General features: G+C 36.5%; 1 protein-coding gene and 1 non-coding gene across 2 annotated transcripts; one reads left to right on the top strand and one right to left on the bottom strand.

Moving 5' to 3' along the window:
- The first annotated feature begins 233 nt into the window (after nucleotides 1–233).
- On the top strand, nucleotides 234–340 carry LOC145071873 (small nucleolar RNA R71). The gene has a single exon (XR_013690835.1). It is a non-coding gene; the product is annotated as a small nucleolar RNA R71 (small nucleolar RNA).
- Nucleotides 341–12,712: 12,372 nt separating this feature from the next.
- On the bottom strand, nucleotides 12,713–14,825 carry LOC145068600 (AP2-like ethylene-responsive transcription factor At1g16060). The gene is made up of 8 exons (XM_079015588.1): nucleotides 14,716–14,825; nucleotides 14,549–14,631; nucleotides 14,386–14,394; nucleotides 14,207–14,295; nucleotides 14,017–14,090; nucleotides 13,852–13,902; nucleotides 13,525–13,601; nucleotides 12,713–13,380 (listed from the first exon to the last, which is right to left on the bottom strand). The coding sequence occupies exons 1-8, from the start codon at nucleotides 14,823–14,825 to the stop codon at nucleotides 12,812–12,814; spliced, it is 1,062 nt and encodes a 353-aa protein (XP_078871714.1). The 3' UTR covers nucleotides 12,713–12,811.
- Nucleotides 14,826–15,889: the final 1,064 nt, after the last annotated feature.

Here is a 15,889-nt window from a genome sequence, read left to right as displayed (position 1 = left end):
TGTTATTTAGCATGGCCATGACAGCTGCAATTTCTTCAGTTTGGGCCCCTCCACCGCCTTTACTTCCGTCTTGCCTCGGGTTATGGTATTCGCGGGAGTGTTTCGCGAATTCTTCAATTAGCTCCTTGACCTCCCTTGGATTTTTCTTTGTCAACGGTCCTTGAGAATCAAGGAGTTGTCTTGTCATCACATTGACCCCATCATAAAAGATTGACATCTCTTGCTGCACATTTAGGTCATGTTGAGGGCAATTTCTGAGTAAGCCCTTGTACCGCTCCCATGCTTCATATAGTGACTCCCCCGGTTGTTGCTCAAAGTTGGCTATCGCCTTCTTGAGTTTGGCTATCTTGGATGGCGGGCAGAACTGGTCCAGGAATTGCTCATGCATTTGAGCCCAAGTGGTGATTGTACCCGGTGGGAGTGCTTTTAACCACTCTTTAGCAGCTCCTTTGAAAGTGATGGGAAGCATCCTAAGCAAGACTGTATTTCTGGTGACATTTGGGACATTGAAGTAATCCGCAATGTCGTTGACTTCGTCTAGATGCTTAAAAGCATCCTCATGATCCTTCCCGAAAAATGGGATGTCCTTCAGTGCTGTCAATATGTGTCCCTTCAGCTCGAATGTGGCAGTGGCAGGAATTGTGGGTTGGACTAAACCAGGACCCATATCTTCTCGGATCCGCTTCTTGTATGCTCCCATGGACATTTCTTCAATTGCTGCCATCTCGTTCCTTGGCTCGTTCTCGGGTTCACTTGTGTGTTCTTCAAATTCTGGCTCGGTATCGTATTCGGACTCGGTTTGCATGGGTGTATGATCCAAATGCTCAAGATTGCTCTTGTGCTTCGCTGATGAACTTGACTCTCCTGTCTTCTTTCTCGACTTCCTAGAGAAGGCTGACTTTAATTCTTGCAAGGGCGTCTTTTTCTTGTGAAGTGCAGACTCGGGGTCTTCCAGTGGTGGCACCAAGTGTGTGTTTGAGCTTCTGGTCATGAACTCCTGCAACTTGCTAAACTAAAACGTAAAACTGAACTAAAATAAGAAAAACTAACTACAAACTAAAATTTTAAAAAAATTTTGTCTGTCCACGTCGTGGCAAGTATGTGGCCACGTCGTGGACTCTGTGATTAACAGAAAAAAATTTTATTTTGCTGAAAAATTAACTTTTTGTGGCTTTGACTCCACAAGAAGGATCGATTAATTTAATGCAAATAAATAAGCTAAAAACTAAGCCGTTCCCCGGCAATGGCGCCAAAAACTTGATGTGCACAAAAGTACCCACTAATTTTAATATTTATAACCTAACAAAAAATTAGACTATCTATGCACTTATAGGCAGTGTACCTAGTCAGATTACAGTATAACTTAGGTAAGTCGGGTGTCGATCACAGGGAACGGTGTTCTAGTTAATTTACTTACTATTAAATTAACCTAGTTTATTTAACAAGTTTAATAAGGGGTTTTATCTGGTTTTACAAGATCAGATGAACTTAAATCAAATTCAATAAATAAAAACACACACTTGTTTAGTTTGAATCCACTTCTCCCTTATGGCTAGCTAACGATTATGGATTACTAAGTTGGTTTTTAACTATATTAGTAATTTAGTTCTATCTTACCAATACTTAACTAATTCATGTCAAACCATGTATGTTCACACATAATTAAACACAGAACTAATTATAGATGTAAATATGCTATGTAAGATTTGTTGTGTAAACACAATTATGATCACAATTTACGTTCTCTAGCACAGCTAAACTTTATTTATTCTAATTACTAACTAAGATTGGTCAATCATAGCTCTAACAATTCAATGTTCACTAAATTATTAGATAAACAGGTTCATGCAGTTTAATGGTCACTAAGCTACACAGAACATGCAATTAAGCAATTAGATAAACAAATATTAACATGCTAGGTTATACAAATCAAACACAAGCAAATTTTTACCAACTAAGCTCAATCCATAGTTATATAGCTATTCATAAGTTTAAAGCTTCATCTAGCTAAACAAGAGTAGCTAGATTCAGCTGCTCATCATAGTAATTAAACTAACACAGCTAAAACTAATAAAAGACATGTTCTAAAAATAAACCTTTACTTCTTTTGGTGTTGAAAACCCTCTTCCAGAACCTTTCTTTCGTTTTTATTCGTCTCCTGGAACTCTTTTTCTTCTGCCAAAAGTCTCTTTTTTCGTAATAATCAGGAGAACTTATATAATCCTTAAAAACTCGCACCACGTCGTGGCCAGGTTGCGCCACGTCGTGGGCTTCAAGCAATCCGTATCCTTCAAGGAAATCCTCCGCGTCGCGATGTTTATCTTCTGGAACACCCGTGCCACGTCGTGGGCGTCATCGCCACGTCATGAATTAAGCTCTTATCGTGAATTTATTATTTTCTTGTCTTCCAAGCCTCCCATGTTCCCCATTTTGTCACCTTTGGTCCCTTTCTTTGAAAATCCTTTGTATTGACTGAAAATAACAACTTAAACTCATAAGTATCATTATTCTAAACATATTATCGATTTATTAATAAAAATGTACTTAAATACTACCTAAAAATAAGTATAAATATGGCAATATCACCCGGTCAGAACTGAATTGATGTGTTCGATTAAGTTCTATGTCGAATAAATCGGAGATCGAGAAACCAAAATGCTAGTCAAATTATTCCATTGAATTGTCAGCATGATATCTAACAGAGGACTGTACGATCCCTTATCTAAAGGACAAGATTGATTAGATCAGAGTTTGACAGCGTCTTTGAGAGCTACGATTGCAGATCGAATTGTACTTGTGCATATAGTTACTAGACTTATCCAAGTGGGAGACTGTTGGAATAATGTCTAAGGCTGCAACTATATTAGGCAAGTATTTGACCCGATTGTGCATGGTCCTTTTGGGTTGCCTTCACTATAGCAACTTGACATGATGATTTATTATGAGAGAATAAATATTATTAATATATTATGAGAATAATATAAGGAATAATAATATTGTTATTTGATTAATATAAATCATAGATTAATTAGAATTTATTTGGTGACTTAAAGAGATTAATTAAATAAGAGGGTATAAACTGTCAATTGTTTGATAGTTACACTTTGGGTTGTAAATCCTTCTTGGATAGGGTTGGATGATTTCTAGGGCGTGGGATAAGCCACAAATCGTCCAAGGTCTTATCATGGAAAGGATTTGGATTGTTTTGAGTAAAGATTATCCAACTAGGGTTTAAGGTTGAAACCCTAGGAGCCTTACAAGTATAAATAGACCCTTGGGGCAAGGGAAATTGACACCTCTGCTAAAGCAAAGAAACCCTGGCCGATTTATATTCCATCTCTTCTCTCTCAAATCATCCTCTTGCTAGTTGGTGTTTGTAAGCCATTAGAGGAGTGACATTTGTGACTCTAAAGCTCCAAGAACAAGAAGAACAAACAAGTGTTTCAAGGTAAGCTTCTAACTTTGATTTTGTATTGTTCTTATGCTCTATTAGCTATTAGAAGTCTTGGATCCAATGCATGTTTAATTAGAGAAACCTAGATCCAAGCATTAGGGTTTGCATGTGCACATAGGAATGTTCATATGGCTAAAACCCATCAAGAAGCTCCAAGGCAAGTAAAACTGCTACTAATTGTAGAACAAGAGGGCTAGCTGATTTTGAAAGATAAGTATCTTCTCTCAAGGTTATTCCAAGTGTTGTGGTGTTGTGTGAGACATTTGAGGCATCACACTTGTGGTGCTAGGCTCACAAGGTTCTCAAGGAATCCAAGCAACAGGAAAGGTATGTTTTCTTACTAGCTTTATGATTCAAGTTCCTCATGCCATGCTAGATAGGTTAAGAACCTTGGAAATCAAATTTGCATGTATCTTAGTAAAACATAGATCCAAGGTTTCTAGGGTTGCATATACACCTTAGGAGTGTTAGAATGCTCAAAACCCTTCACTTTCATGCAAGTGCAAGGGGTCATACCCTGGTCTTTGATACACATAAAACACAAGTAATCCGTATCCTATAAACAAATAATGGGTCGGCATTAGTGCCTTCGACCCATTGATACAGTGAGAAAACCCACCTCAGTCTGCTAAAAGCAACAAGATGCTTGACTGCTAAATAGGGAGATCCCACACTACACAAGCAATTAACCTTAACCATAATTTGGTCACAATCTCAAATCATGGGTCTAAGCCCTAAGTCCAAACTCCTAAAATAAGGACTTAAATGTTTTTCCCCTTAATGGGCCTAACTATTCCTCACCCAAATGCAATAACGGGCTCCAAGACCCAACTACGCCACTTAATGCCTATTAGCAAATTCAAAGGCCCACCTACTCTAAACAGATCAAGGCCTAAAACCAAATAGGGCCTAAATGACCCAAAATCCCGACACAAGAAAAGCTCACTGGGAGTGTACACGCGACATAATCCCAGTACACTCACGTACTTGCCCGCCATGCAGTACGCGCTGCGTAAACCTTGGTACACTTAACGTACTGCGCTGCTCCACACCTTCATCCATTTAGGGCTTAAACCATGCAGTCACTTAATCTTACTACGAGATGTCGGTCATTAAGAGGGTCCTAAGGTATAAAGTTGGCAACTTTATGTCGTAGCATGTCTTATGGGAGTCCAACATCCATTTTTATTCATCAAAGCTCACTTAAAGGAACTAGATTCATGCATGTCTTCATATCCACCACCAAGATAACATTTTTATGCTTTTAAGATGCCAAAGGGACTTACATCTAGCATTTCTAGTTTCTGAAGTTGGCCAAACTCACAAAATAGAATCCATGGACCAAAAATGAGCTTATAAAAAACCCTAACTCTAACTATCAAAAGGATCAACAATGTATGATCTTTTTACCTCCAAAATATTCCTAAGATGATGTAGATTCAGGATCTTGAAGCTCAACCACATCCAAGGCTTGCTCACCAACTTCTACTTCTTGCAAACACACCTAAAAGGCCACTAAAGTCACTTTCAAGCTCAAATATCAGTCTAAATGGAAACTAGAATTTTAGGGACGTTCAAAGGTAGTGGAGGCTGATAAGAGTGAGTGTCCAAAGGTCATAAGTGAGCTTAAATAGGGATCATACCCTAAAATTAGGGTTTTAGCAATTGGCTACGTACGCACCGTGTACGTGGCTCATTGTTCTAACTCCGCATGCTCGGGTATGCTAAGTATACATAGATGTACGCCCAGTGTACGAATGGACCTTTTTTCGCAATAAAATTATTATCCCAAGGACTAAAAGGTAACATAACTGAATCTGCGCGTTACAAATCTCCCAGACTTGAATTAGACTACGTCCTTGAAGTCTGTTGCCGCAAGCAAATCTGGGTAATGCTCCCTAATTTCGCCCTCCGGTTTCCACATCCACTCAGATCCCTTACGGTGCTGCCATTGTACCTTCACCAGATTCACTATCTTGTTACGTAAGGTCGTAATTTCCTTGTCAATAATCGCAATGGGCTTTTCCATATAATCCATGCGCTCATCCACCTGAATATCATCTAACGAGATCACTATAGAATCATCGGCTACATATTTTTGCAACTAAGATACATGGAAAGTGTTATGGATCTGACTGAGCTCATCAGGAAGATCCAGTCGGTATGCAACCCTGCCAACACGGGTGGAAATCCTGAATGAACGAATAAATCGGGAGCCCAGCTTGCCCTTCTTCCAAAATTAGATGACACCTTTACAAGGTGAAACCTTCAGCAACACAAAGTCTCCCACCTGAAACTCAAAATCCGAATGGTGTCGGTTTTCATAACTCTTCTGATGACTCTGTACGAACCGCAGCCTATCGCGCACCTACTGAATCAACTTAGTGGTCTTAAGCACCACCACGGTGCTTCCCATGACCCGATGTCCGACCTCTCTCCCAAAAAACTAGGGTCTTACACCTCCTTCCATACAACATCTCGAATGGTGGTTGATCAATACTAGCATGGTAATTGTTTGTTGTAGGAGAACTCTGCTAGTGGAAGGTAAGTATCCCAACTCCCTCCATAATCTAGCATGTGATCCCAAAGCATATCCTTGAGCGTCTGGATCGTCCGCTCGCTCTGACCGGCCTCAACCCGAGTATCTGAAACATACGCCAAAAACCTAGAACATTTCCGCTGCAGAAACCTCCTAGCCCTCGCACATGAACAGAGAGTTGATCCCTACGAAGCTCTCTCACCCGGAATAACCAGTTCTCCCCCACTTGGGGTTCGAACTCTCACCAACTGCTGCTCTCAATCAATCATGGCCCCCATTGGGCCTCAATCATTCCATCCCAAATATCACCTTCAGTCCCCTCAAGGGAATCGGTACCAAATCAACAGAAAACCTAACACTAAATATGATTAGAACATAACCTCGGAAAACCCTTGAAGCCCTCACAGTGCGATCATCCGCGATCTCCACCTCCATAGGGGAGTCCAAAGTCCCCGGATAGTCTCGAAACTTCTTGTTGAGCTCAAGAGGTACGAAGGATCGGGTAGCCCCCGAATCAAACAAAACAAGAGCGGACAACCCATTAACCAAAAAGGTCCCTATACAAGATCATAACAAATATAAGCGTAACAAGAAAAAAAATAAAAGATAAAGTTAAGTCACATACTAGCAACTACATCCAGCGTTGCATGGGCCTCATCGGTGGTCAACTGAAAATCCTTGATCTACACCGCAGGAACCTCCACCTTGCCCTGGCGGCCATTGGTAATCCTCAAAGTGGTGCACAAGCGCTACCACCACTCCTTCAGTTAGTCTCGAAAAATTGTCCTTTTTATAGTCGGTCTGGTTGCAATGGAAACAAATCAAAGCCCTCTTGGGGTAGTGCCTGCTCACATGGCCCACCTAGCCACAACTGAAACATCTTGAGCCCGCAGATCGACAGGCTCCACTATACAGCTAGTGATGGGGTCCTTAGCACCAAAGAACTCAGGCGCTCCGCATGCCTTGAACTCCCAGAACGAGGGAGTTCGAGCCCCAATCTGTCCTAAAGTAATCTCGGCTCAAAATGTCCCGAGTCGCTCCTCTATGATCTCCATAATCCCCTCCTTGACGGTACCAAAAATCACCAGGCAGCATCAAGGATGCCGCGAGTAACCTCGGTTGCGATAAGCTGACGCAGCCTCTTGTTAATCGGCTCAGCGCCTGAACCTAAACCCGAATTCGAGCCTGACCCTAAACCTGAACTTCCTTGTGATAAAAACAATTGATAAAGAAGTTCGAGGGGATTCCTCATCACCGGACTCATTAGGGTTTCTTGGTCTGCTTTCGTCTCGGGTACAGGTCCTGTGCTTCCAGTAATATGGGCCCAATACTACCTTCCTCAAGGTCATACCTGATTCCTCTAATTTACCAAAAATACTTAGAAACATAACTGATACAACACAGTACACACATTCCTAGTTTCTTATAGGATTTCTCAATCCTCACAGAACCACAAACCTCAATCAACACTGCAGGTCGCCTTTTATACACAAATAGAATCACATAGACTATCAAATAAAGTTTCTATACTAAGTGAACAACCAAACAAGGAACAGAAAATTAGGCAGAATCCATCATTCTAGGGCTATGCAATCCTAATCGTATATAACTTTGAAATCATACACTTAGCAATTAACAGAGTCAACATCAATTTCAAGTAATACATGGCATCCAATTTTCCTAGGCTATAAGGCATCACACAAGTCAGGAAATTTTATCATATAGCTCCTAATGGTATCCTTAGCCCTATTATAGCATGCAATTTCACATATCAAGCATACTAATAGAAACACAAAAGCATGGATAACTTAGGAAACACTTACTTGAGCTCGGCTGATGGCACACATTGCACTCTTCCTTTTTACTTAAGAAAACCTTTTTAAGAAGTTTCAATTGTTTTTCTTTGAAAAGATTATCACTTCCTCAGTTTGATTTCTGACACACCCGAGAGTGTGTCTGAATCCCTCAAACCAAGGCTCTGATACCAATTTGTAACAGCCCCAAAAATGATAAAATTTTTCATTTTTAAAACAAGTACTACAAGTATAAAATTGTTCCAAAACCATCATAACGTATAAAAATCACATCATCAGAGTACAATATCAAAATGCGGAAATAACGGGAGAGAATGTTGTGCCATCACGTTGGGCCCTTCCCCTTAGTACCGGAAGTACCTGAAATCATAAACACAATCTGTAAGCAAACACTTAGTAAGTTTTCCACAAAGTACCACATACTAACATACAAATTACTATTATGGGCCAAACCATAGTCTTACGTATAATTCTTTCTGAGGGCCAAATACCGGTCTTCTATACAATTACCAGGGGCCAGATCTTGGTCTTTCATGCAACTGTCAGGGGCCAGATCATGGTCTTTCATATAGGTGCCAGAGGCTAAACCCTGGTCTTTCATACACATAAAACACAAGTAATATGTATCCTATAAACAAATAATGGGTTAGCCTTGGTGCCTTCAACCCATTGATACAGTGAGAAAACTCACCTAGTCTGCTGGAAGCGACAAGATGCTCGACTGCTAAACAGGAAGATCCCACACTACACAAACAATTAGCCTTAATCAAAATTTGGTCACAATCCCAAATCATGGGCCTAAGCCCTAAGTCCAAACTCCTAAAATAAGGGCTCAAACGCTTTTCCCCTTAATGGGCCTAACTATTATTGGCCCAAATGCAACAACGGGCTCCAAGGCCCAAAAGACCCAACTACGCCACTTAAGGCCCATTAGCAAATTCAAAAACCCACCTACTCTAAATAGATCAAGGCCCAAAACAAAATAGGTCCCAAATGACCCAAAATCCCAACACAAGTCCAAAAGCTCACTGGGAGTGAACACACGACATAATCCCAGTACGCTTTTCTGCACCACAACTAAAATTAACCGCATAAACCGCAACTGCAATCAAAACCGATGGTGAGCTTTTCTGTTTTTCAAAAACCGCAAATTTACAGTGCGGTTATTAGTTTTCAAAAATTCATAAAAAAAACCACACCGCACCGCATATATTATATACAATTTTCGTATTAGTTATTAATATATTAAATATTAAAAAGAAGGCAAGTTTTATGGATGAAAGATGGATGAAATACTAAAAGACAAAAGTGTTGGTTTTTTGTTATTTTTAACTTCGAAAAATGGTGAAATTAGACAATTTTAAGATATTTATTGTTAATTATTATTGATTTGACCTTTTTAAGATATTAGTTGTTTGTGATTTAAGTTAGTTGTCGTATACCTTATGATTTTTTTTTATTATTACAAGTAATATGTTTGAACTCTCAAAACTGTTTGAGCTTTAAACTATGGTTAAAAACCACAAAAAATAACCGCACAAAATCCATGTAGTTAATAACCGCAACACAAAAAATACAAAACCGCACTGAAGGAAAAACCGTCTAACCACACCGTAAAAATAACCACACCGAACCGTCTCGCGCTCACCGCTAGTACTTACCCGCCATGTAGTACGCACTACGTACACCTTGGTACGCTCAGTGTACCGCACTGCTCTATAACTTCGGCTATTTGGTGCTTAAACCATGTCGTCACTTAATCTCACTACCAGATCTCGGTTATTAAGAGGGTCCTAGGGCATAAAGTTGGCAACTTTTTGCCTTAGCATGTCTTACGGGAGTCCAACATCCATTTTTGTTCATCAAAGCTCACTTAAATGTCCTAGATTCATGCATGGCTTAATATCCACCACCAAGATAACATTTTTATACTTCTAACATGCCAAAGGGACTAAGATCTAGCATTTCTAGCTTCTAGAGTTGCCCAAACTCACAAAAGAGAATCCATGCACCAAAAATGAGCTTATAAACAAACCCTAAATCTAACTATCAAAAGGATCAACAAGCTATGAGCTTTTTACCTCCAAAAGCTTCCTAAGATGATGTAGATTCAGGATCTTGAAGGTTAACCACGTCCAAGGCTTGCTCACCAACTTCTTCATCTTGCAAACACACCAAAGGCCACTAAAATCACTTTCAAGCTCAAAGATCACTCTCAATGGCAACTAAGGTTTTAGGGATGTTCAAAGGCAGTGGAGGTTGAAACGAGTGAGGGTCTAAAGGTCATAAGTGAGCTTAAATATGACTTATGCCCTAAAATTAGGGTTTTAGCAATTGGCTACGTACGACTCGGGTACGTGGCTCATTGTCCCGACTCCGCATGCCAGGTACGCTAAGCATACATAGACATACACCCAATGTATGAAGGGACCTATTTCTCAATAAAATTACTATCCCAAGGACTAAAAGGTAACATACATGAATCCGAGTGTTACAGTATTCTTGAAATCACCAAAACAAGCTTCAAAAGAGAGAGGCGTGAAGAGAAGAAGGAGGCTACAAAGTTCTTCTTCTTAGAGAGAATCAAAAAAAAAAAAAAAAAAAAACTTACAACTTTTGAGTAGAACATTTTGTTATATATCTCATGAATGCAAAAAAAGCTTACTCTTTATTTTATTCTAAAGAAATACTCTACAAGGAGAGTCATGGGAAACAAGACATGGAGGTTGACAAGAAACCTCCATAATTCATCAAAAGTTGCGACATTATGGTCTTCACAAGAGACAAAAATGATAAGCTAGTTTCTTTAACTTAAAGACGAAACAACTAGAAAATCCATGGTTAATCAAAGTGTCAAAAATATTTATAGATGATGTATTAATCATACCATATGATATAATGACTAGTTTGTCTTCGCTTTTATTATTATTTTCATATAACAATAATTTTTCTCTAATTAAATACAAGCGTTGAATATATTTATTTATTAATAATCAAATACTTAATAAATATTTAGTAAGTATCTACTTGATTAAAGTGTGACCATATAGCATCATATGTTTATTAGCAATATAATTAAATAATGATTCTTGAGCATATATATCTAACAATAACAACAAAAGGCTAAATATGCTAAAATAAACTACGTAAAAAAGTAAATAAAACAAACTATCATAAGTACCAAGAAGAAACACGGATTGCCATGTAGGATGACAAAAGAAATGAAATATGTTTATTCTCGAAGGATAAACAATGATGTGTTTGGATTCTTGGGAAAATAGGATCCAAAACCTTCTTATATGGAACCTTAGAAATAAGAATGCCCAGGAATGATCTTGAATAAGGATGAGGCACCAATATTGTTACAAAAGAGTATATGTGATATTTATGTAAGAAATAAAGGATTGAAACAAGACGAATTAGTGGGATTTGAACAGTTTAACATATCTCAAAAAGTAAGGGTAAGTGATTAAAGAATAGCTTAAGAGAGAATTTTTAATATAAGTTGGACTTTGGGTTATTTTGTTAATAATGTTGGGTAGTTACCATTAGGAAACTGTGACAATTCTGAAAGTTAATTTTTGTTATTAGATGGAGTATCTTTAACGGTAGCTTTTCAAAAAAGCTTTTTGCTATTTGAAAAAGGAAGTGATTCGTACACAAATAATTTTATCATGCACAACAATTTATGTATTATAGAGTTATATAATACAATAGTTTAAATTACAAATTGTTATGTATGTAGAAAAATTATTGTGTATTAATTTTCTATCATGTTTTATCACATTTTGATCATACATTAAGTAACATTATGTTTTATACCCAATGATATATTTAGATATTAATTTTCTTTATTAGTTAATTTAATCAATTGATTTAATAGAAAAATATTTTATAAATCAATTATATAATTTAAAGTGGTTGTAAATTTGTCAAAATTTAAAAAATATTAAATATTATAAAACGTTGTTGTTACATAATATCTTATCGCTTTTTTAGTTTTATAATCTTTTATAGTTTCGAGAAAAAATATCCATCGATAATAAATTATAAATGATATGAAATGACTTAATAAAACATTTAATACATATAAATGATAAATTAGTTAAATTTAACATAAATAAATAAAACTTTTGAAAATGTTAACCAGAGAATGTATTAATTAAAAGTTTTTTATTAAATAAAAGTTGATGGATGGATAATATGAGAAAAATAATAAGTTTTTTTTTAATAGTTATTTATTTTAGTTATTGGGTGGAAGTTAAGTTAGTTATCGACGACTAAAATAATGGGATGCGTTGTTTGGATAAAAGGTTGGAATGGCCATTGTTATGTCTATATAAATAAGTGTATGCATCTTGTAATATTTGTGGAGTTAATAATAAAATATATGTGTTTGTTGTATAAAGAAAGCTCATGCACACTTATTGAGAGCTAATGCTAGACATTTTTTAATGAAGTTATGAAAGGGTATCACACAGTAAGGTTTCTACCTTCTTTGAATTTATAAGGGTTTGTTCTCAAGGGTCTTTAATTGATGGTTGTGACTTGTTAATAGGATAGTATGCAAATTCAAATAAAGTACGTACCTCGTCCCTATATACAGAAGAAATATAACAATAACATGAGTTCACAACAAAGAAAGAGGTAATAGTAATTTGGTAAACAAATAAATATGAATTTTATTATCGATAATACGAATGATAAATTACATCTTCTCTGCTTAATTTAATCTTATCTACAAAAAATGCAAATAAAAATCAATCTAAATGGACATTTTCCCTCTCCATAAGAATAAAGAACTTTCTTTTTTCATGTGGGGGTACTTCATATATTCCATTGATCTTATTAGTTCGCATGCATACTATTTAGATTTGACATGCAAATACAAATTAAAAATGAGTATCCAATTTAACTTACATTAGTTGCTAAAAACACGCCACTCTTGATTCTTGAAACAGGCTAGCTGGTCTTAATTGGTCGTTTATGGTGGAACTGGGGTGTTCACTTGTCGAAGTTAGAATGCATCATGTTATTCATGAAATTCATGTCGCCAAATATAAAATCATCACCACCATTATTATATCCACCAAAATCCTGGCTCTCGAAATGCACCTGAATTTCCTCCGGGAACTTGTTACTTGGTGGTAGTGGTGGTGGACTTGAATCGCATGTTAACGTTGTTGAGGTGAACTCAGCGGCAGTCGTCATCTCCATCATTTCTTTGAACTTGGAAGACTGTAGCAAGAGTCCTAGGGCTGACGTGGCAGTAGTTGACCGAGAAGAGTATGACATAGTGGGTGACACCATGGGTTCTGGTGGTTGGTTTTCTTGGTGGTTGTGGTTGTGGTGAAAGTTCAATCCTACGACGTCATTAATGTCAGTGGTTGATGCTAAATTAGTGTCGATATCGATTATGTTGATATTAGGGTTTGGTGGGGTGATAACAGTGCCATTGTTGTCAGGTCTTAGCCATTTGATGTATCGGCTGAGATCGAAGTTTGTAACGGCGTTAAGTCCACGATACTCTATTGCTGCCATGTCATATGCCACCGCAGCTTCTTCTTGTGTAGCTGGAAAAACCCAAAATCAATATAAACTTAATCTGTTTTTTTAGCAAATTAATTAATATGTCATAAATGATTGTAACGATTTCTTTCCATGAAGACAAATTTATATATCATAAATATAGAAGATATAAAAAATTAATTGCTCACCATATGTTCCCAAGTAAAGATATTTGTTACCAAAAACTCTCCCGATTCGAGCTTCCCATCTCCCGTTGTGATGATGCCTGTTATCGACATTTGAATTGCATAAGCCGATTATATAAAATTATTGGAAGTAAATAAAATAATAATAAAAATACAATTCTTAATTTTTTGGCAATATCACTTATTTTGTATTTTTAAGGAATCTTTATACCAGCCAATTTAATAGGGTATATATGTACGTATATATGTATCTAATACTATAACTGAGAGACAAGAGAAAGAGCTGAGAGAATGAAACAAATACTAGTATTAAGTTGAATTAAATCATACCTTGCAACTCCTCTATATTTTGAAACTCCACGAGAAAATCCACTGCTTTTTCTATATATCAAAAGCGAAATTATGTAAATAAAATTATAAAATTCATCTCATCATGATATTAATTTAACACAATTAAATTGTTTAGAGTTATAATTATTAAATGTAATTAAAAACCTTCTTAGCGATCCAATATATTCCTCTCTTGATTGACCTTCCATGTCTTTCAGTTCCTTATGATATGTCATTAACTACCAAAAAATTGTGTATTAATAAGCAATATTTAAAGATATATAAAAATTCTAGAAGTATTTTCATAGTTGGAAGCATTTTTTCATTTAAATGAGAGTATTAAAATATCAAGTACCGGAAAGTTTAAGATGGTGTCCGGACCCCAATACTTAAGCGCAGCCAAGTCATAAGCATGAGCAGCTGCATCTTCGTCATCATAAGCACCTGAATTTTTTAGCAAATAAATTATACAAATCTCTATTATAAAGTTTTATTAGTTCGCTAAAATTATATATGAAACGTATTTGAACTTACCAAGATAAACTGGATTGAATTAAATTAGCATGCCATCAAATCAGCCACCATTTACAAAAGCATCAAGAAGAAGAACAACAAATGCATTAATATCTTGTTTTAATTTTATATTAAAATACTTTAAAAAATATACAATGGAGAAGTAATTATTTAAAAAACCAACCTTGCCGGCCTTTCTTGTTCTGAGACTCGTTCCAACAGTTTTTATCCCATAAGTGAGCTTCGTATCTCCCTGTCCATCGATGTCTGAATCCAAATGAAAAGAAAATAGAATGTTAAAAACTAATAAAAATATATATAAAAAACATGAAAAAAGGAATTTAATTTGACCTTGTAACACCACGATAAATGGAGCTTCTTCGAGGAGGTGAGTCACGAGGCACTGTTTTTCGTGTTCTTTTGGTCTTCGTAATGACTACAGAATTGGTGTTCATCTTCATTTCCTCATCAGTCTTCAGACGTTGTTTCAGTAACTTCGTCATTATAAGAAGAAAAACTAACGATTATATGTGGAGAAAAATAAAAAAGTCAACTTGAGAAGAGACTTTTAATTAGATGAAGTCAAGAAAAGTGTTTATAAAGGAGGAGAAGGTGCTAGATAAAGAGGTGGCAGCCGGCGAAATTAATGGGCGTTTTCAGCCGTCGAGCAACGGCGCAACCCGTCACATTCCAATTAGTTGTTTTCATGCTCTATTTTGTTGTATATTTTGTTTGAAATGAAAGAGTAAATTTCTCTTTTTTGTCCCTTCGGTTTTGTGGTTTGCTTGAATCAAGTCCAGTTTTTTTAATTGTAGCGCAAACAGTCCCTGTTGTTTTATTTTATTTCAGTAGTGGTCATTAACCCACATCCTTCTCCCTTACCAGACGTTTCTCTTTCTAAAACCATCCATTTTTTTCTTTAAACTCATCGTCTTCATCTTTAAGCTTTAAATGTTTCTAGTATAAGAACAAATTACCTAAACACAACCTTTACAATGATTAATATCTAAATACTGGTAAGAATTTAGAAAATACTAGCGAACCCAAAATCAAATTTGGGTTCCATTCTTCTAGAACCCAAAACCAATAAACCTGCAACAAAACTTTTGATATCGAAAGAAAGAAAGAACCAAAAATAGAGTTACAGGACATGGATCTAGAGGTGGAAGAAACACACCATCTCCCTACTTCATACAATCTCGGTCTCTCAATCTCTCATTGATGTCATTGATGATAGTAACAATGAAAATATTGTAATTTTAATCTATAAAGCCCAAGGTTGTAGAACTCTTTATTCGGAACCTGTTCGGCCGACTACCGAGTCGCGAGTGCTCGGGAGTATTCGGATTTCGTAGTTCATGTAGAAATATTTTTAGGGAAATTTTATGTCAAAATCATAAATTAAAACCATAAGTTGATTGAAATATATAACAAAATTAGATAAATGTGAATATACAAAAAACTGAAAAACACATAATGGTCTCACTTCGTGAATAATTACTGAAAATTTATGATATATATGTAG

This window comes from Lactuca serriola, chromosome 8 (assembly GCF_051521515.1).
Source record: "Lactuca serriola cultivar US96UC23 chromosome 8, Lser_US96UC23_V15, whole genome shotgun sequence".
Classification (NCBI taxonomy): Eukaryota; Viridiplantae; Streptophyta; class Magnoliopsida; order Asterales; family Asteraceae; genus Lactuca; species Lactuca serriola.
This window is presented reverse-complemented; position numbering and strand designations above follow the sequence as displayed.

What these genes read in the sequence shown, in the direction of transcription:
- LOC145068600 (XM_079015588.1), bottom strand. Translation starts at nt 14,825, where the DNA reads ATGAAGATGAACACCAATTCTGTAGTCATTACGAAGACCAAAAGAACA. An exon ending in ATTTATCGTGGTGTTACAAG is followed by an intron (nt 14,632 to 14,715) that starts GTCAAATTAAAT and finishes ATTTGGATTCAG; the next exon opens with ACATCGATGGACAGGGAGAT. An exon ending in AAATATAGAGGAGTTGCAAG is followed by an intron (nt 13,602 to 13,851) that starts GTATGATTTAAT and finishes TGTCGATAACAG; the next exon opens with GCATCATCACAACGGGAGAT.